Source organism: Passer montanus, unplaced genomic scaffold (genome assembly GCF_014805655.1).
Source record: "Passer montanus isolate IOZ18808 unplaced genomic scaffold, ASM1480565v1 scaffold32, whole genome shotgun sequence".
In the NCBI taxonomy this organism is placed as follows: Eukaryota; Metazoa; Chordata; class Aves; order Passeriformes; family Passeridae; genus Passer; species Passer montanus.
In genome coordinates this window covers 9,921,421-9,944,591 of record NW_024367930.1, presented here as the reverse complement: position 1 = coordinate 9,944,591, position 23,171 = coordinate 9,921,421, and the positions used below count along the sequence as shown (strand labels likewise).

The following is a 23,171-nucleotide window of genomic DNA, read 5'->3' as shown; positions in this document are numbered from 1 at the left end:
CCACAGGCATAGCTAATATAAAAGCAGACTCTGGAGATTCTGGAAACTGCAACAATATCCTGGGAAAATTTAAGCAAGGAGAAGGTATTGTCATTTAACCTTGCAATTCTCTCTTTCTAGTCTCTACATGAATTTACTTGTTCTTTTTAATTTTTCATCTTCACTACATCCTGCTCCTTCTGGTAAACAGTAACAAAGCAAAATTATGTTACTCTTGCACAGAATTTAATTAGAGAATGGGGTTAGTGGCTCATTTGTTGGACACCAAGTTAAGCTGATCTGTGGTTTGTATGTCTGTGGGAGATTTTGGGATAACAGTAAATTTCCTTCCTGTTGTGTATACAAGAGAGACAGTATTTCTAGTATTTACATAGAATAGGAAACTGTACTTCCTTTTGCTATCTTTTTTATTATTATTGTTTGTTCCAGTTGAGAAGTTCTCTGGCTGTGAATACAAACTGCTCCTTCCAGATGTACCCAAACATGGCTCTTAATACCAGATTTATTTCCTTTTTCCTCTGAAAGTGATGAAGCTTTTGATGGCCATATAAACACTGTATTTTTAAGGCCTGGATTGTAAAAATACCGATGTTTGTAAACTGACTTTAAGAGAGGTAGCAAATACTTCAAGCCTTACTTAGCTTAAATATGTGTATCAAATCCACTCAGAAGAGTTTTAATCACTGTGGTGCACACACAGTTAGGATTACTCTGAATTCTAACCTTGCTCCACTATCATAGTTCAGTTCTGTTGTGTTCTTATTCTACTGAATCCACCTCAGCTCCTCTTATATTTCCACAGCCTGGATAAGAAGAAAATACATCAAGTTCTTGAATAAGTACCAAGATAACACTCAGATGATAGTGTGTTTGTGTAATACACATACTGTTTATCAGGAGCATTAACTTGAGATAGAATTGGGAATAAAAATTATATACCAATAATTTATGGAAGAAGAGACTTTATAGAGATAGTTTGTCCGTAAACTCCATTCCTGTAGTTCACAAAGATTCTGTAACATACTAAAACTGGGGTTTTTTTCTGGATTATTGGTATTTAATAATGTGATTATGGTAACACATTATGATAAAGATTTGTTAATGTCCATGGTCCTTAATTAACTGATCAAGAAAATTCCAATCCAACAAACCCAGCGCATATGTTAGTATACTATGCATTCTAATTTTTTCAGTGTTTAGTCATCTGGAAACAAAAATGCTGAAATGGAGGAGATACCCAATTCTATAATCTTCTGCAGTGTCAGAAGGAAAGGACAAGACTAGTGATTTTGAAGTTGCTGAAATTTAAGTATTGAATCAATCATGACTTGTCTCATCCTGACCATGAATATTAATCACAGAAAAGTCATGCCAATTAAAATCTCCCTATAATATTTCCTTAGAGTACACATGACTTTCATTACCAAGCAAACAGACTTACTGTTTAAGAGATAGTATTTATAGCACCACAAAAAAACCCACTGTAGTCATTAATAGACTCAATAATTTTTTTTACACCTAATAAACACAGTGTTTTGCAATGTAGAGTTTTCATTTGTAGCAATCAGTTCATAATTTCTCTTGCCTTGACTGCGTAGTGTCCTAGTAGGAATATAGTTTGCTTAGAGTATAATTGGACAGAAACATGAAAGAAATGCCCTATCTCTCATGGGATAATAATGCTGGCTGTGTTACTTTCTAGCATTTCTGCCAGTCTGTTCACTGAGGAATATTGTTAGTGCTCCCCTGTTTCCAGCCATGTGGTTTGGTGCCTTGGTATCAACTAACAGATACAGCAACTCTAGGAGTACCTTGAGTGGGGAAAGGCTGGAAGATGAGTTTCCTAGGACCTCCATGCACAGTAGGATGTGTACTTTGAGCTCAGTAGATCAATAGCTGATAGAGCCTGGTTGTTGAGTATGCTTGTTTTTCAAATACATGTCTCTTGGGAATATGCAAAATCTATATGACCAGGTGTCTACAAATGAGATGTACAGACTCACTGTAAAAAATAAAAATATATAAAATATAAAGAGAATTTCCTAATGTCTTTCAGACTAGTAATCATCTACTTAAGTAATTCCTAAAATAAGTAATAATAGAAAGTGAGGAATGATGTGTTTGAAGGTGCCAAATGTAATCAGATTATACAATGATTCTAGCAAGAGAAGATTCAGCAGACATTTCCTTTTGATTTAACAGCTCTTCATTGTTTTCAAGTTTAATGTAACTTGATAAACTAGTTATCAACTTTCTCTGTTGCGATTACAGATTGAGTAAATGTGAATGTGTGGGGGAAAAAACAACGCTTTTCAAAGTAATTAGTATTTTGAGGGTAGAAGGCATAAAGCAAGGCATAAAGTCAAAAATATTAAACATGCAAGTGTGCTTTTCCTGCCCCTTTTGACAGCTTAAATATATCTCTCAACTCACCTAAATTGTGATAGAGAAAAGCATTCTTTCCTCATTCAGATAGGTTCAATTTCCCTGTACTTCTTTGTCAGCCTGTGGCTCTTCATTCAACATCTTTTTCACCAACACTGCTGGATTTTAACTAAGTCTGTGAGTACAAAGAATAAAACATTCACTTTGAGATTAAGAGGGACAATGGATTTTTTCTTTCTATCCCTTTTTCTTCCTTTTAAAAGTATAGCTTTTCCAGTCTTGGTTTTTTTTTGGTCAGGATTTTTTTTTCAGTTATGGAAAATGTCAGGAAAGGCTTTTCACTCCTGATTTTGCACTCCTCTAAAGGCAGCGGAAACTGAGTCAGGATCAGTTTTTGCTTTTAAATACTGCTTTAGCAACTAGTTAGCTATGGATATGGAAGCAGGTTCTGAAGGAGAAGAGACAGAGACCCATTTCATAACAGCTGATGATGGATTAATGAACAGAGTATAGGAGACTTCTTTCCTTGTGGTGGCAAAGTGTCTTTTGCATCAAAGCAAAATCCATGTAGAAAAATATATCCACTCATTGTTATCTGTCATTCTGAGTTGCTGAAGAAGTAGCTTTAATGAATGCTGGAAATTCAAGTCTGATAAGTGAATATTTTGGTATGGTAATTTTTGGCATAATGTTTGATTGCAGCTCCCAAGTGAGTTTGCAGTTCAAATGATTCCCTGCTACTTGAGACTCTCCATTGCATCTCCAGATTTATAATTCTAAATATGAAGTTACTGCTGTGGTGGTAGCTATTACTTGTAGAGTTTCATTTCTTCAGAGCATACCAGCATGAATTCTTCCAGAATACCAGAATTCTCCAGAATGAGATATCTGTATAGATTTTTTCCATACTGTCTGTTCAGCTGTATGCAAACTTTTCGTTTTAGGAAACCTCAGTGTTATTCACAATGAATAGTTCTAATCCTCAGGAAGCTAATTTGCTTGGCTACTTTTTTCTAGGTAATGGGGAAGTTTGTTTTTATATGAAATTGCTTCTGAGTGTCCTCTCTGTGAAGAAGCCTGAATCTGTTTGAGAGAGGAACCTACTCCGAATTCCTCTGTTGATAGTAAAGAAAATTTTCCACGGGAGTGGAGTTCTTTCATTAAGGTTTTTAAATGCAAAAGGATAAGCTTTGAGGTTTCATTGCTGCTAGAAATTTAGGTGCAGTTTTGTAGAAAGAGGAAATGTTGCTCTATTTTAAGAGCTGCTGCTGAATTCCTTTGCAATTCATCTGTAGCCATGAATGTAAGATTGTGAAATTTTGCATTGCCTGTTGCAGTGGGTATTAAAACAAAATCTACGACTAATTTTACTGCTTTCTGTTGGTTGATGCTTGACATTCTAGGTTTTCATTAATGGTTTCCTTTCTCCTTAGTTAATCCTTCAAAATCACTACTTTTCCCCTATGCTCAATTGACTTTGCCTAAGCACATATTGACTAAAAATGCAAATGCTCTTTATTTTTCAATATTCCAGCAGGAATTTCTGTGAAAGTTACAAGACATAAAATCTTTGTGTGTGAACTGATTATGTCACTGTTGTGATACATCTGAAAAGTATGGTCATTCTAGAAACTGGTTGTCGGATTAGTTGCTCCTTTTTGTGTGACCATACCCAGAGGGAAATATTTGCAAATATTAGTTCTGGTTGAACTGTACTTTTGAAAAAGTCTGATTTTTGAAAAGCAAAGTAGCAAGAGATATGACTGTTCTTACTTCTGATTTAGATAATTAATAAGGAAAACAGTACTACCTTAATGTTAGAGATCCATATTTATATGCTTTCAGTTTGTGCATAACTGGTCTTATGAATCAAAAGCCACAAAATGTTAGAGATGAAATTAACCAAAGTTTCTGATTCCCTGTTTCATAAAGTAATAGCAAATCAAAATAAGTTAGCTTGAATGCAATCTTAAACTATCTTTCTGTAAATATCTCCTTGTTAGCATCAATGTTTTGGTTTATTTATTCTCATCTATACTGTGACAAAGAATCACCAGATAAGAATGGCATATTTTAATAACTATAATTTGAATATGGTTAATTTCTATAATTTTCTTCTTTCAATGGATTTAGTGTAAGAAAAATCAAGCCTCTATATTCTTATGTCCCCTTACTTACCTAACTTGTGTTCGTAGATCACATATAAGCTTGAGAAGGAGAGTGTAAACTTTAATCACTCTGATTATATTGAATGAGCAGGAGTACTGTGGTATGTAGTGTAAGATTTAATTACAGCACATCTGTAAACGTAGCATTTAGGGCTTTCTCTTCTGGATTCTTGGATACATAATTAGCAAACATGTATGTGGAGTCTCCCAAATTGCAAACCTCTTATCACAAGTGCAATCTCTTTTGTTATCTATAATGTAATTAAAATACTGTAGTTTGCCTAGTACTGTTCTAAGTTCTAATCCCCTTAAAGGAAGAGAAAAGGCAGCTTTAGTATCTTGCCAAGATTCCTACTCCCTCTTTGCTAATTCACACCCGTTTACCTAACTGGTTTAAATAAATACTTCAACTGATTTCTTTTGTGAAAGTACAACCCTTCAAAATTAGAATGAAAAGTTTAATGGCCTAAATACAGTTCAGTCCTATTAGAAAAGCTTGATTTATCTTCTGTGGTTTCTTTTTTTTTTAATGCTAGTATTTCCTTGTTATGCCCTTGGTATTTCATAGCTGTCCTTTTTAAGCACTGAAGCAATTATTTTTGAGAAGGCTGATTCTTCAGGGTCCAGTGCTTTCCTGCTTTTCATTCGCTGAAGCTGTACATTTTAATGAAGTTGTTTCATCTATGTTGCCAAACACTAGAATTTTACTGCTTCAATTCTAATTATCTCTGCTGGCAAATGCTATGTTTTATTAAAGCTGTCAAGTGCACTGTTCATTAAATGTCCACAGTCGGTGGTGCTGTGCACACAAATTAGATCAGCTTTACTCCTTGATAGATTATGAAGTTAAATATTTTTATATAAAACTCTAAAATTGAGTCTAACAGCAATCAGTGATGGCTTAGATAAGTAAAACATACCTGTAGCTTCTTGGAACCTAATATCTTGTCAAAACCCATCATGGAACATACCTTAAATCACTAGTAGTACAGCTGAGTATACCATTTGTATGATTATTTAATCTGTTAAGATACCATTTTCCTTCCTCAAGATATCTATATTGCATCTTGGATTCTAATTTGTATATATTTAGGGTAAGATAAGTTTTGTTATTTATGCTTTGATCTAAGTAGAAAACATCAGTGCTGGTCGTTTAGCAGAGGGTTGCAAAGTGCAATTGATGTCCATTAAAAGCAAAAATGGCTTCATTGAAATGTTACTAACCTGGTCAATGTGAAAGATTGTTATCATAAATAACTAACAGCTTCTCTTCTAACTGCATATCTGAGAGGGGAATTTTACTAGAAGGTGTTTACTTCAAATATATGAAGAAGTAATGGAAATATTGTATCTGCAAATAAAATATTAGAGTCAGATCTCATTTTGACATCTGGGGATTTTTTTGCTTTTGTTAATTTTGTTTTTAGTGTATGTATTACTATCTTCAGTATTGGAAATAGTAATTCTTGCTATTTAATGTATTGTTTTCTAGGTGTTCTTTAGGAGAATGAATAAGATATTGTAATGATAGACTACCAGATAAACATATTATCTTTTGAAAATAATGTTTTTCTTATGTTTCAGATATCTGTAGGAAAGTAAATTCAAATTTACTTTTAGTACTGTGGCTTTATGCTGCCTGTTTCCTGTATTGGTTACCTTACCTTTGAGGAATCTGGTGTTTATACTTTGCAACTTTGCTTTTGAATTTATCAGGCTGTATTTCAAACCTTCAGAGGAACAGATATTTATTGTGTTCTTTATGGAAATCATAAATAACATCTCAAAACACTATGTAAAGTAAATACAATTTAAGAGCTCTTGGATATATTTTTAAGGCTTGGGTAAGAAATTACAATCCTTCAAAAGCCTGTGAGGCACTCTTCCTTGTCTCCTTTTATGATCTATTTTAGAACACTATTGTGAATAGAAAATTCATGTAACATGAAGTTGAATAGGACGCTGTATATGTTTATGTATTTAATTTCCTGTTAATGTATTATACCTTAATACATATATTTAATGGTATTTGTAGGAAATAATGCATTTGTTTTTTTCAGTACAGAGACAAAGTATTCCTTTGACTGTATTGAAGAGCTGAAGTGATTTTTGCCATCTGAAATGCATAACTTAGACAAGTTTCATCATGTTCAACTTGAAATTTTTTTCAGTTGTCAGACAGGAGATGGACCCTAATAAATGGTGTATCCTGTAGCAGTGAAGTAGTTGACCAACACTAATATAGTGAGAGATTTGGTGGGAAAGGGATGCATGGAATTTACCTAAGTGCATGTGAGAAACCTATGATGCATGAAACATGCCAATTTTTTTCTTAGTTGATATTTTCACTTCGGATGTATGTATCTATTTGGCTTTGAGTCTGAAAATTGGGCAAAATATTTCCTGAACCTTCTAGGGAGATTTGAAAAGTACTCAGGCTTGTATTTACATCTAAACTCAGATTTGTCAAGGCTTTTCCTATTTTGGATTCTTGGAAGTTATCTGAGTTATTACTGTCCCTCATGTGCATGTAAATGCATATTGGTTGCATTGCCTTATCCACCCTTTTCAGCCTGGGTGTGCAAGTGTAGTGAATATAACACAAGAAAATCAATTTCTTTATAAACCTTGGTGCCTTCCTCTTCTCAGTGTAGTCTCAACAGTTGTGAAAAATCACTTAAGCAATCTTCAAACATAAGAAAGGTATTTAAAAAGTGATGCAATTCAATACAGTCATAGGTCTTTAATGTGTCTGTGAAATTATGAATGTATACACAGAAAACGAATAGACTAATGGTTGGGTTATCAACCTGAGACTGAAAAGAGTAACAATAATGCCATTAATAAAAGAAATATGCAAAGGGAAATATTTCTGGTTCTCAATATATAAAGATGAGGTTGATAATGTTCTATGCCATTTTAAAAAGTCCTAACATTTTAGACCTAGATAAGAATTGGTTTAATTTAAAAGAACATAAGAGAAGTTTTGGTCTAATGTTGTAGAACAGGGTCCCTGAAACTGATGTTATCTACTAAGATATTTGGCTGGTTTTATGGTATTTTAAATGTTGAATTTTAAGGGATTGAGAAAGTATTGCTTTTGTATTATCACATTTTTTAAGCGAATAGTCTTCTAACCTTGCAAAAGGAATACTAGATTTTTTTTTTTTTACTGTTTTGTTTTGTTTTTGCAGAGATACCAGGACAGTATACTTGGGAATACAATGCAAACTGTAATTGCCTTACTGAATAATATTGTTGCTAACAAAAGTATGAACATGATGATACTCTTTCAAGAAGGTATGTCATCTTTATCTTTATTCTCCTTTTTTCTCAGATGTTTCCCAGTGTGTAGCATCTGGCACTGTGTGAAACTAACTCCCATCTATTTAGATTTTGTAGTGGTTGTTAGATAATCACATTGTAGCGGATGTCCTCCTCATCACTTCCTCTTCCTTTCTTACCAATTTGATTACAAATTTAACTTCTAGAAAGTTGTTCTTCTAAGGAAATGGGCTTACAAAAGAATTACTAATTGAAAATTACATTATGCTTGTGAAGATTGGCTTGGGAAGGAAGTCATGGACTAGAGTACTGACCATAACAGTGCAGAGTGTAGAGAGGCTTCTGCAAATTCTTTCTTTTCTCACTGGTTAAACCTGTCAAAGGATAAGTTGTACAATATTTGTGCACACTTTTAAGAAATAGCTTCTGTTCCAGTCCAATGATGTAGACTAATGGGGTGGAACCCAAACTGATTATAAAGTCTTAGTCTACAAATGATTGCATGTCTTCATGAAATGTTTACCATCTAAGTTGGGCAATAAAACACTGGCACAAGTTGCCTGAGAGTGCTTGGATGCCCTGTCCTTGAGAGTTTTTAAGGTCAAGTTGGACAGAGCACGGAGCAACCTAATAGAGCTGAAGATGTCCCTGCTCATTACAAGAGGTTTGGACTAGATGACATTTGAAGGTCCTTTCCAACCCATACTGTTCTATGATTCCATGATTCATTTCACTGTGCTTATATCCAACCTCCTTTTTTTTAGAAATTGGTTCTGAAGAAAAGAATTGCTATTCTTTATAAACCTTGCTAATTGAATCTGCTATTGGAATTCTATATAAATTACAAACTTGTTTAGAGACATACATTTTGATAGCATTTCTTGTGTTTATCATGAATGGGTGACTGACATCTAGCAATACAGGTCTTTGCTGCTACCATTTGTACTATTTGTTGGTACACATACCAGCCTATGAATCCATCAAGGTAGGTAGTAGGAACCACGTCCTCATTTCTGTAATTAGCATAGTTAAAACACTGACCCCGAAAACAAGAGAGCTGAATTCCTGAACCTTTCTAGTCTTAAGGCATTGAATGGGCAATGCCATTATTGAGGAGACAAACTGGAGCTTGATATCGTTGCTAAATAATATGTTCCTGCCCTGTGTTGCAAATAGATCTACTAGATCTACTCTGAAGTTAGTGGTGCATTAGTGCAGAACAGGGCCAGGAAAAAAAAGAAAAATGGAATAGTATGACTAATTTAGAAAGGGCTGGTTCATAGAGTTCTGATTCTTTGGTTATTTCTCACCAAACTGCCTATCACACTTAGAAGTGCTTGGGGTTTCTAGGGTTTTAGATGTATGTGCTACTTTTACTATCTTTAGGCACATCTGCTCTCTGTCAGGCAAAATCCTCAGCTGGCATTGACCTGAGTTGCAGCAGGGTAACTTGTTAAAACTGCATAATGCGAAGAAGTTTGTTCAAGTCCCACAAGCATTGTAACCACGTAATTGGCATGCCTTACTTAAAGTAATACACTCTGCCTTTCTGTGTGGCAAATTAGGTGCAAAACTGTTTAAGAGCGTGGCAGAATGCTTCCATTCCCTAAATATCTCTTCTTTATTGTCCTACAGAGCAAACTCCTGTGTGCTTTTTATGCTACTGATATTATGTCTGTGCTCTTTCGCTTCTCATCTACTCCAAAAATAAAACACATTTCTTCAGTCATGCTAGTTTCCAAATTAAGGAAGCAGGATAGAAATATTGTTTAAGTCTTTTTCTTGTTCTATGTCCTAATGACTCCAGTAATATTTCAGACTAATACTGATTAGATAACACTAACTTGGCCTCACTGAACTTCAGCAACCACACTAGAGAAAGCAGCACAGCAGCCAAAAATAATTTATCTAAGTCAAATGTCCCCATCTTCTCTCATCCCTTTTCCCCACTGGGTAATCTTCAGAGTACTGAAAACCTGGATTTTGGCCAGTGCTTTATTGATTTAGGGCCTAATTGTCAAGTAAAGAACTTCTAAAATTTGGTTTGCCAAGGATGTTATGAGCGTATTGATCTTGTAATTGCAGCCTGTTAGACTTTCTTTGAGTTAAAAGGGGAGAGAAGTTATTCTGTGTAAACTGGAGGGCTTTATATCCTTTGCTTTACCATCTGTAAATATATAGTGTTCACATCAAGAAAATACCTCAAACTTCTGCTGCCATATATTTGGCATTTAACTTCTCATTTTTGAATTACTTTTGTGTGATGGAGAGGAATGCAATCTAGTGAAATGAAAACTGAGCTTCCTCTTGCAGAAAAATATCCTGGAGTCTAAGTAGAAAAGTTGAAACTGAGTCAGTAGTGCACATTTGCAGCCATCAAGGCAAAAGAGGTCTGAGATGAGAAAAAACCCCTCAAAAGTTGAGGACATTGATCATTCTCCTCCATTCATTGTAGTGTCTAGTTTTGAGCTCCAAACTATAAGAAAGACATTGACAAGCAGGAGCAAATCCAGAGAAGGGCAACCAACATGTTTAGGAGAGAAGACCACATGATGTGTGCGTTTCCAGACTCTGCCTGTAGTATTATATGAATGTATTCCTTCCCAAGTGCAGAGCTTTGTATTTGCCTTTGTTAAACTATAAAAGGTTTCTGACAGCCTTTTTTTTTGAGCTCATCAGCTTCTTGAGTTCTTTCTGAATCCATCAATCCTTCATCACATCAGCTGCTTTCTTCACTTCAATGTCACCTGTAAACTTGTTGAACATACATGTTAATACATCCTATTAACACTGTGTCTGTGCTGTTAATGAAGGTATTCAACATTCATGAGCTATTCTTCTGTGTTAAAAAAAGGCTGAAGACTATTATAGTCAATTTCATAATTTCATCAATTTCCCTTATTTCCCCTTTACAGTGTGATAATTAATTCATGTATATATGGAGCTTCAGAAATTAAAAAACATAGATAGCGGCTGAACATCAGAAGGAACTCAGGTTAAGTGGTCAGTCCTGTCAAGATTTTTGTATCTGCAAGTCAAGACATTAGCAATGAAGATTTTTTTGATTTTGTGCATGCCTTTCTTCCGCTGCCAAGAAGCTGTATTTTTGCAGACAGATCATTTAGAGATCCACGTCACTGTTTCTTTTTGTGCCTGTTAGCCTTCAGAACTCTCACTTGCTCAAAGGAGTTGTATGAGGTGATAGATTTTTTTTTTTAAAGGGCTGTATTTACATGTTGAACTTTCCACTTTCACAAGAAAATCTTGCATGATAGCACTTTCTGCGTTTCTACTTCTGTGATTTCCTGTTATTAAAAATTATATGGTTGTGTATTTCAGCAACTTTCATAGAAGGTGGATTGCCTGGTATTAATTTCTCTCTTCCCTGAACTGTGTCCTTTTGTGTTAAAATACATCGGTCATGTACTGATAACCACTTAAAATTTTAAAGGTGAAATGGAGAATAACGTATGCAACTGAAGTCACAGAGGGAATTCAAAATGGCCTGTACTTATCAGCTATTAAACATTTGTTCTGTTAACATTAATGACAGTTTCTATTTAATAATCAGAGAGGAATAACATGATTCAGTTTAATTACTGGGACTGGAATTCAATAAGGAGAGTAGGATTAATATAGGGTCCCTTGTGAATAGTTAAGGAAAGATATTAAAAAGCCAAGACAATTGTGGTCATTTTCAGGAAGGTCTTCTGAGAGAGTGACGCTTATCCTCTCTTCCTCTGTCTTGGCTTTTGGCTGCCAATCTTTCTTTCTTCCCTTTCCCCATATTTTGATAGTGGTCAATTTTAATTTCACTTTTGAGAGAGCACAGAGGTCCAAATATGTATTCAATATATAATAATCAGTATCTGATGACAGAGACCCAACTTAATGATATAATTTAGAGAAAGACAAAGGCCTCATCAATTAAATATTCTTCACTAGCATACAGCAAATAGAATAGTGCTATACATGACATGTACAAAATATAGATATGTACTTGTACATTATATACTGTAAAGATCTATTAATTAATATGTCTCTGTGGCCTTTTCGGTATTCACTTCCCATTTTCTTTCTAGGATGCCTGCAGTCTCTGTTTTGGGTTTGTAACCACTGAGTTTAATGGTGTGTTGGTCAATGCCTGAGGAGAGTACCTATGAAATGATCCCATAGGCTCAGTCAGTGCATAGGAGCAACTCACACTGGAGGGTGTGCTTATAGTTGGGTGACATAGGACAAAGCAGCACCAAGCTTTCAGAAATAAGGGCAGGGAGTCATCAGTGAGGAAGATGGTGACTTAACTGGCATAGAGGTAGGCAGAGATACAGGGTACAGATCTGTATGAAGACAGGTATTTTTAGTTCTACTGGTCACGAAAAAAACAGCCATACATTACTTTGTGTCTGTCATATTAAAGGGTTGACATTTGTTGACTCTAAAATGAAAACCCTGTTCTAGATGCTAAGATCGAGTTCCTAAGCGGATGTTGTAGGAGTACAGTGGTTGATCATCTGTGTCTATAGACAGGCACTAGAGCAGTCTACTGAAAAGACATATGGTCTCAAAGATGTGTGTCTAGTGACAAGCACTGACATACTGACAAATTTATACATGACACAAACCACGAAGTCAGGGTTGGCTGCTTGATGAGTGAGTGGTGTGAGTGTGCAAGCTGCTTCGTTATGTGGATGTGATGATTAATAAATAGCCAAGTGCACCACAGCACCTAATGTAGTGAAATTCTTGTACTCAGGTACAATTAACAGATATATAAACTTTTTATTTTGCTTTTAGTTCCATCTCTTTGCTTTTCTTTTTTACTTGTGATTTTTGGGGTGGGGGGGTTTGGTTTATTTTTCACAGTTTGTACAACTATGTGAAAACCCAGAAAAGGTTGAACCGTTGTCTAGTTAGCAGTGCTTTCCAGCTCTGAGTATGGTTTGTCCATGGGTAGTATTCAAAGGCAAGAAATGCCTTCATTCTAACTGTTGCATCATTTTGTTTATTGGAAGAGTTTGGGTATATCATGTTATATTGTAGAGAAATGTCTTTCAAAGGCTTTAATTGCTTTGCAAGGATCTTCATTTTGAAGAAATGAACAAAACATCTTGTTAGAAAATAGATCTTAGAGGCTGCAGTGGATAACTTCTGATAGTCTGTCTGCAGCTATTTATTCCTGATAATGCATCAAATTTATTATCTTTATCTAAAAAGCTATTTTCAGCATGTTTCAAAAGTAAATCCAAGTTTCCACTATTATTAAAGGCTGGTTTATCAGCCCAGTATTACTTATGAGTGAGTTTACATTTTTAACTTTTCTGAATCCCATTATACTCCATAAATCAGTCACCATTTTTTTAATGATGGTCGTGTAAGGAGATGATTTATATATAAAGTTCAATACAGTTATATTGAATTGAATTACCTTTCCCAGACTATACTGCTGTGATCTTGTGTTTGGCTACCCTACTGAAGTAACTACCACTAGCAGAGCAGAAGCAGAGATGTTTATCTGAATGTTAAAAACAAGTTTCCTGAACTATATGTCTTAATGATGTTGAATCTCAAAAACTAAAGTAAAAGGGGTATTATGGGGTTTAGGGCAAATAAAAAATAGCCTTTGAGTTGTGTGAAAATGTGACCACTATTAGTAGTACATGGTACTTTGAGCAGTTTGTGTAAAACCTGAAGTTCCTAAGGACCTTTGGTGGAAGTGTAGAATGTCAGCTACAGCAGTCATAATATTCAATATCATGCTTAGAAAGCATGCTAGGTGCTTAAAGCAGGGACAGTTATTAAAAAGAACAGATCTGCAATAAAGTTTGTAGTCAGATGATCATAACTCATTTGCACCTCATGAGAGAAAGATCAGCTTTCATGCTGAAGTATCCTTATTCATCTTGTGGTCCGCTGCTTTGACTTTTAGTCAAATGTCAAGGGATTAATTAGATTTCAAATATCTCTGTGTGTTGTATTGTTAAAGTCTGTTAAATACCTGCATATCCAAAAAAATGACACTCATGAGACTAACGTCCAATTTCAACCTTTTTCTTGAAAAATAAAGGAAAAAAAATGTCTTTTAAATACACAGATCTTTACAAAGTAATAGTTATTACTACCATAATGATGGCTATGAATTCTGAGCTCTCTAGATAGACCCCAAACTTCTTCAACTCACCTAAACCTTAGGGAGGTTCCTTTCATTTCCTCAGGGATAATTTGATTTCATCTTCAGTCTCCAAAAGACATTTGATCATGGTACCCATAGCACACTTTTAAAGAACAGTTAGTAGCTTCTTAGACAGCTCTCATCACATCACCAGTGTTCATGAAATTAGACAATAGACTGCAGTAAGTTGATAACCCAGATCTTCCTCCTTGCTGCATTCACCTATGCAGTAATCTTAACTACAGTGCAACACTGAGAAGGCATTGGTGTGTCATTACATGTGACTTGGAATTTAGGGTAAAATTTGTAAAAAAAAAAGTTTTTGGAGTAGCTTTTCAAAGTTGCAGCATTTTCTTCGAAGGTGGGAGAATTTAACTATGTCTTAAGATGGTGATCAAGAAGAGGAACATGGATTAGTCATACAGAAGAAGTCTGCTTGCAAGGAAAAGGCAGAACTTAAAAAATGTTATAGAATACATTGCTTAAACTAATATACCCTTAAAAAAAAAAAAAAGTAACAGCAAATAAAACCCACAGACTTAGCCCATGAAGAAATGAGATACACATTTAGACTGGTTCTGAAGTAATTTACTCATTCCTTACTAGGTTCTATTTTTTCTTAGGAGTCTCCTGCAGAAGTTTAACAGGATACAATATAGAACTATTGTAGGTACACAGTTTGTGGCAGTTGTGAGTGGGGCTGTGGCCGAGCCTCACCCCAGTGGGTACAGCTGTGCAGGTCATGTGAGCAGCACTGACAGCAACGAGCCATGGAGTGCCCAGGGGCACTGACCAACCACAGGGGACAGAGGGCACACAGGTGCCGTGCATCAGCATGAGGGGTATAAAGGCTCTGCTGAAGGACAAGGAAGAGCAGATGCTTCTGGATGCAGCCTTTTGATGTGGTAGGGTGTTACTCTGTTTGGCTAAATGCTTAAAGCTTTCCGAAATTGTATGGTGGTGCTCTGCATTGTGGGTGTCTCAACTGTGACATATGCTGCAACAAAGTATTTGTTTAGTAACTGAAGATAGAAAAGGTGTTTTGTGGCAGTGCTTTATATCTGCTTGCTAAAAAACAGTTCATATGCAATTTATTGTGATTTGGAATAGAAAGATTGACACGGAGGGAAGATCAGGGAAATCAGTAAGAGTGAAAACCTAAAAGCATTTGTTTTGTATTTAGTAAATGTTTAGAAACAAAATGCTCTTAATTAAATCAATATAAAATAAGAAATAATTTTAAAATAGAAAAAAATATATTATTTTGTCTGAGTAGTTCCGGTAGTGCACCTTGCAGCCTCTGCCATGCAGGACATAAGCCTTTCACAGCTCCTTGCCAGTACTGTATTAGTTAGTTCAGCTCTTGAGCACAGAAGTGTCTCTGTGAATATCTAAAAATAGTAGTCCTGTGTTGTGTCTCTTGTGTTCACTTGAGTTACAGTTTATATGAGAATTCAATGGGGGTTGAGCCTGAAGAAGTTTATTCTGTGTTATGAAGCTCAGAATGCTTTTTAGTAGTATTAAGACATATTTTTCTGACCCAAAATGCCAATCACTCAGATGGAAGTGTGTAACATCACATGGGTAAACTAAGAAGCCTAGTATCATAAAAGATACGTGGGAATCATGTCAAAATAGCATGGTAGTAGTGATATCTTTGAGGGGAAAAAAGCCTGTGTCATCCTGTGATATTCATCAATGCAGCCATCTGAAAAGGATGAAAATAGAAATGGTAATTGCTGCAAGGAACAGTTATGCCATTCAAGTAGAACCAAGCCTGTTGTTGTTGAAAGTCATACCCATAAGGCACAAAATGTCACAGCATGCTTGCTAGAACTTTAGAGGATAAAATAAGTGAGTAAGGGCTCAACAAGTTGTTACATCTTGTCTCTCTAGTGCTGTACTGTAAAAGAGAACTGGCATTTTTGTGGCTGGGATAGGTGTCCTGATGCTTTCTATACCTGTGGCCAGCCATGCAGATCATTTTGCAGCATAACTGGCTGCTTGAGCAACCTAAGATGTCTCATTTCAACACGTAATTGATGGAAAAGAGAAGAATAATAACAAAAAGTATTCAAAGTCCTGGAATTCCATTATATTCTCATCTGAGAGGCTTTATGCAGTCTGATTGTACAACTGATCAGCTTAGTTTAATGATGGGAGGTCAGTTCAATAAATATAGAAATGTCAAAGCCTAGACTGCCTTTAAATTTCTAAGATGCCAACCATAATAGACATTTTCTGTACCTGTCTGATACTTAGACAAATTTAAGGTTTTGACTGAGTGAATACTCTGATTGATACTACTTGGAGGCAGAAACCTAAATGGAGGAAGTAACATTTTTCATTAAAATGAAAGGCATAGATTTCCCATCAGGTTGAGGTTGTAGGTATCCAAAGGTTTCCTGATAACAAACATAGGGCTATAAACCGGGAAAGTCTTCAAAGCCTTATGCTCCTTCTCACCCACTTAGCCATGAAAATGGCTTGTTTTTTCCTCCTTTCTAGAGACTGTGGTCTTTGCATTTACTCTAGGTACTGCTTTTCCTGCAGTTTGAGTCAAGCATTGTCATTTGACATCATGCTAGTATTTCCATGAACTGTAGTTCAAATAATATGTATTAGCACTAGTGGATTGGGTCAGTTTGAGGAAAAATGTACAGCTAGGTAAGCATGTACCTATCATATTAGCTACAGGTTAAATATTGATAATACAAACAATTTGTTACAGAAAATAAATTAAATCTAATTATGATGATATCCCTGTGTATCTTGTCAGATATAATTAGTAAGCTGAAAGGTCATTTTAGGAGATGAAATTAAAAATGTAATTGTATATTTGAAAGGAGACATTTTAAATACAGTTACTGTATTACTACAGCCATAGGTTGTAGAGCTATCACATATGTTTTATTCTAGGAGTTAGAACAGTCTCAGTATGAAAGCAATGTACCACTGCCAATTTGAGGTAAGTATAAAGTCACAAAACTACAAAGTACTATACACAAAATTAAACTACATCAATCATTCTGTCATAGGGAAAAGGCTCCTTCAGATGCACTTGCATGATCCTACTGAAAGAAGTTCTTTTTGACAGAACCAGATCTATCTATTGGACAGATAAATGAAATCTGAGGTTTTTCACTGCTTTGAAGAATGGTTTGGGGTTTTTATTTGTTTTGTTTTAAATGTCTTCAACAGTTGTCATAGCTCCCATGCAGCCAGATGTTTTTGTCTTCTAAGTTATTTTCAGGAAAACTGTGCACTGAATAGAGATGTTTAAACCATTTGTGGACAATTAACTTGACAATAATTTCCTCTTTAAATCAGAAAGGGAGTTGTATCATAATGGATAAACTGAAGTTATTTATATTTTTTAGAGCCTTTTGAAGTTCCCAATTTTTACACAAATATAAAGCAGTAGCCTATACTACTTGAGACTTTTCCTGTGATGTTCTTCCTCTTCCACTGAAACATTTTTATATTTTTCATTTTTTTGCCTAAAATAACGTTGAGATGCAGTCTTTTTAAGATTGTTTTCTTTTGCTCTTCAGGATCTAATTTTATTATATTGTTTAGCTTAGTTTTTCCAAACATTTTAAGTTACATTTTAATGTGCATTTTATATTCAATAACTCATTTCTATAGTTAAATTTCTTTTTAAGTCTTTACATGTGGATTTTACACCATCTTAAGGCAGTATATATCCAGGTGAGTGTTTGTGTTCTCATAAAGTTATTTAGACAAGTTACCACTCTTCAACTGGTAGGTTTTCCTGTGGCATTTGATCAGTGCCTTGTAGATCTGATAGGTTAACTAATATTGTGTGTAGTTACACATGATCATTTACATTTTATAGCAATGTATCTGCATGTAGCCAGTTTTTGTAAGTCAGCTGATGGGGGAACCTGTTTGAGGTGCGGTTGAAACTTCTGGCTGAGGGGCAATGGTTACTTAAACTGTGGTGACAAAAATATAGATGTTTACCTGATGATCCTATTTATTTTTTTAATAAAATACATTGCATAAATGTAATCCAAACTTGTCTATCCATGCTTTAAAAAAAATTATCTCATCTTGGATTAAGCTTTTTCCTAAATGAACCAAGACGGTATTTATGTAAGATGGGTTTATGAAGACAAATCTGTCAGCAAAGGCATAGGCTTGAGGACATGTCATGGGTTTCTGATCTTAGCTTTAAGCAAATCAGTTTTACTTTTCTCATAAAGTGGCCCTAACTTGATAAACATTGAGGAGTTTTGTTTTATAAATAGGGTTTAAATGTTTCCACAGATGTCTACGTGTTGTTAGAAGATACTGCATCAGCTAGTTGTTCCTTTGTTTTGGTTGAGGAAAACACTGTTTCCCTTTAAATTTTTCAGATTAATGGGAGAAGAAATAGGATAGTTATATAAAGTCTGAAGCTGTTTTCTGTCTTTCAAGAGAATGGAAAAACTGGAAGATTTTTCCCCTTTACCACCCACCTTTGAAAAATAAGAAACTTCTTGTTCACCTGCACTGATCCAGTTTCAACTTGTCTTTCCTGAGGGCCATTCTTTCCTTATTTATCATATTTCAGATTGGTTAATCAAAAACCTCTAATCCCTATTCCACTGAGTCGTGGGAAAAAAAAATCCAGTAAACTGTTGTTAATGGATTTATTCACACTTTTAAAAGATCATATTTCCTAGCTAACATGTCCATATTGTGACATAAAATTTTTAGCCGATGATGTATCCATGAGATACAACTTTTTTCCCTGGATGACAACAGAACTAATGCTACTATATGTATTTTACTATATGTATATGTAAAGAGTGAAAGAATAATAAAATTTTCCATGATGGCTGAACAGGCTTTCCAATACATATTTTTGGTGAATGAGCACAGACAGATATCAAGTATTTTGATCCTATCATTCAACCCAGAACTACATGAATTGTGGGTTTATGACATTATTTATTATACTAGAAGAAAAAAGCTCAAACTCTTACTTACTATGCATTTGCTTCTGAAATTACTTTGAATGTTGTTAAGAGAACATGTGGTTTAAACAGCAACACTAGAAGATTAATTTAGAGGTAGCATTTTTTCTGTACTGTGAGCAAAAGTCACAAGCAAGATGATGAAAAGGCAGACAGAATACCCAAAGGAACAGAATTTCAAGGCAGGTTTACAGGTTTTGACAGAAGACATAGGAAGAACAGCATTGCTTACAGGACTTTGCTTGCCTAGGCTATGGGTCAGGCAGTCCCTGAGATCAAGACTGTGCATTATGGGACCAGTCCAGATGCAGAGATACCCAGCCTTGGCTGCGTGCAAGAACTGACTGCACACTGCTGTTGTGCACTCTGAAAGAAAACCTGTGTTCATGAAAGGTGTGCATGCAGTCCTGCACAGCATACAGTGCACAGCAACACATCCAGAATGCCTAAAATGACAACTCCTGGCAGTAACTTCCTCATTTGGTTCCATGGACCTGGCCAGTGTGGGTGCTCCCAGGATCCCAGGCATCCAGGATCCCAGGCTGAATTGTAGTCACTCTCCCAGTTTGGTACAGTATTCTAGCAAGCCAAATTGTGCAAAATGCTTAACCTCTATGTGCCCTGAAATTGCTTGTCCTGAAAATTTAACTACATATGCCTCTCATTTCTTGTGTTTACTTGCTGCAGCTTCTCTCCAGTTCTTGCATAATTTGTTGACAATCCAGTTCCTGAGAGTCCTCCAGTTTTCCCAGCAGAGCTGCATTTACTTGACACAGATCCAGATTCACTAGGTCCAGGCTTGACTTTTTCTAGCCTACTTAAGTCCCTCTCTCTAAAAGCACAGGGCATGTGCATTAAGGCTAGTCAATTCTCTATTTCTAAAAATGTTGATGAACAAAGGCAAAGGACAAGCTAGTTTGAACAGAGGAGAGTGAAAATTTTGAGCATGTCTCATCTATTTACTGGTTGGAGCTGCATATTGGTTCCATCTGGAAAAGTGTGCATTCCTGTAATGAAACACATTGGGCATCCCTATATCTGTTTGACATGCTAACTGTCTTGCTGAAACAGAAGTCTTTCTTCACATAAAGTGTACTAAATGTGCCATGATACCACTATTCTATAGGGTATCTGTTACAATCCTGAATCCTGGATGGGAGCAGTGACCTGTGTTGAATTTGTTGCAGAGTATATTGCCTTAGAAAATGCTGTGGATATTACTTTTTTTGTTTCAAGCTACAGTTAAATTTTATCATGCTTAATGTTTGTCTCTTCACTTGGGATAACATGGAGGGGAGAAACAAAGGAGCATGAGTCCTTCATTGCAAGCTCCCCTTTTCTCCCCACCTCCATTATCTTGTCAAGCTGAATTTCTTTGTCTGAACTTGCTTTCTAGAATCAGTGGTCTGGGCATAAGCAGGCTGAAAGAGAAATATAGATGTGTAGTGTGATGTAGGTGCATAATGGTACTGCCCAGGGCACATAAGAAGTGAAATATGAAGCACAACCCGGGGCAGGGTGGTGAAGGCTCCTTGTGTTGAAGCGAGTTGGTAAACCTACTGTGATCCTGTAAGTATGTTAATGCCTAAAAACCACCTGTGCCCAGCAGAGCAGGCATTGTAGAGAAAATGGAAAAGGTTCTGTCATGGTTTAGCCATGGCTGGGGTCTGAGCACCACACAGGCATTCAATCAGCTCTCCCCAGTGAGGGGAGAGAATTGTAGGCATAAAAAAGTGAGAAAAAACTTGTGGATTGACATTAAAGTAATTTAATAATTAAAAATATATCTTAAGAAGAATTTTTAGTATTTTAAGTAAAAGGGAGAAAAAACCAAACAAACCAGGGAGAGAGAAAAATAAATGCAAGAAGGACAAGTGATACAAATGAAAACAAATGCTCAACACCAATTAAACAATGCCCAGACAATCCAGGAGCAGCATCTACCCTGCCAATCTCTCCTCCTCAGTTCTATCGCTGAGCATGGTGCCATATGGTATGGAATATCCCTCTGGTCAGCTGTGTCCCCTCCCAGCTTCTGTGCACCTCCAACCGGTTTGTTAATGGGTGGGGTGAGGAGTAGAAAAGCCTTCCACTCTGTACACGTGCTGCTCAAGGATAACCAAAACATTGCTTTGTTATCAACATTATTCAGCGCAAAACCAAACCAGAGTCCCACAGGGGCTAATATGAAGAAATAGCATAGCCCATAGGCTAATATGAAGAAATTTAACTCTATCCAAGCCAAAACCAGTGCAGGTAATAACCAGTGCAGGTATTAAACCAGTGCTTGCCTATGAAGTTTCTCCTGCTACTCTGTTGCACATCTTCACAAGGCGCACACTTAGATCCTGGCTGTCTAAATCACCTTTTTCTGTGGCCATCTCTCTCACTGTAGTTTTATCAATGCTTTCAGCCTCTTTTTCACTTGTGAAGAAATTGGTTGCCCTCAAACAAACCCATGTCCAGATTCTCAGTTAAAGCATTGGATTAGCAGCAGGATTCATTTCAGTTTGTTGCTGGGGAGGGCAGTATAGTTCACTGCTTTTGTTTTACAGCTGGGTGGTTTGGACCAAGACAGCCTAATAGGCCAAACCATTCTGTGTGATCTCCTTCCAGAGTTTATACGGAAGTTTTGCTGGGAGCCTGAGCCAGCCCGTTCACACACAGACACAGGCTTCACTACTCCCAGCAACAGCTACCTGCATAAAAAAAGGCATGGGTCATTCACAACACAGTGTCATTACAGCCATGTTCCTGTTCTGTGGATCCTCTTAAAATAGGGGAGAGAGATATGGAGCACAGGAATCAAGCACATGCAGGCTTGCAGTGCTTTCAGAGCCAAGACTGCCTCCTACAGTTCTTTCAGAGCTTCTTGATTAAGTAAACTGAGCTCTGGTACCAACTGACTGAACTCAATGTAATATTTTGTAGTCAGGATAGTTGGGATCAGGTAGCTGTGCTGACAGAAAATGGAGGATCTGTTGAACTAGGTTGTACCAATATCAAATATTAGCTAGGGCACTTCTGGTATAGCTAGCATATAGCCAGTGACAGCATGATCTCAGTATGATGGGTTCCAGCTCAAAGATCCTAGCGGTAAGGTTGAAAATCATGAATAGGTCAGAGTAGAAAAAGCATACCAATCAAACAATACAAGATATATGTCTGAGCCAGTTAACGAGAAGAGTAGCATAATCTGAAGTGAATAGTCAGTGGTTGGATTTTAGAGATTTAATCAGGTGTGTCAATATTGGTATGGTCATATGATAGCAAATAGCGGGTCTGCTTGTCAAAGTTATCCCAACACTTATTTGGAAAACAGTTGATGTAAAAAAGTAGGCTTAAGGCAAATGTAATTTGGGGCTACAAAATATAGTCTGGTCATAAGGGCTAAACCAGATTTGCTATCATGTAACCTCCTGACCTCTGTTTAAGCCCTTTGATCATTTAAGTGCAAATACACAAAGGCTACCTTGGACAGTTGCAATTACTAGTTATCTGTTTTCACTTCTGTTGGAAACGTAATTGATGAATAACACAGGATGTTACAGGAAACTGTGGCATATAGTCAATCCTGTTGTAATAACCAGCAGCAAATTCCACTTAGGGGATACTCTAGCCTTTGCTCTTGTTCTTTGGTGCAGTTGTAACAACAGTAAAAGACTTAAAAATCCAAGTACTTCTACTCTATGTTTTCATCTTATGGCAGACTGATGTAAATAGACCAATAGGAATATAAATAAATATTTAATATCTTCTCTTACAGAACATGACTTTTCAATAGAGAAATGTGTAGAGCTTTTCCGTTATCCTTTGCTGAGTATATTTAGGAACAGTATTCAACCATGGGTTATTTCTGCTACTTAGAACTGAATACTTCAGAGAATTTTCTGAAGCCAAAGTTCATTGGTCCTTATCACTCCCAGCCCAGGGCCTCATGAAGGCCAAGCTAGAGTAATTAAAGCTGTTGAGTGCTGTCAGTTTGTGACAACAGTTTACAGCTGTATCTGTGTTCTGAGGCTGTTCACATCTGGTCTTTTTAACAAAACCACATCTATGGGTTTTGTTAAAAGGCAGCTCTCTAAATTTGAATTTGGTCTCTCAAGGATTTTGGTAGAAGAGAAAGTTGATGCCAAAGCAGAAGTGTGTTAAGATATTTGAAAGAGATAAACAGGG

At 36.2% G+C, this 23,171-nt stretch overlaps 1 protein-coding gene across 1 annotated transcript in view; it reads left to right on the top strand.

Annotated features, from left to right (window-relative positions):
- The window catches only part of ULK4 (unc-51 like kinase 4), a 212,171-nt gene that overhangs the window by 115,396 nt on the left and 73,604 nt on the right, over positions 1 to 23,171 (top strand). The window contains exon 32 of the mRNA XM_039715236.1: positions 7,748 to 7,853. Coding sequence (XP_039571170.1) covers positions 7,748 to 7,853 — 106 coding nt within the window. The remainder of the gene's footprint in view (positions 1 to 7,747; positions 7,854 to 23,171) is intronic.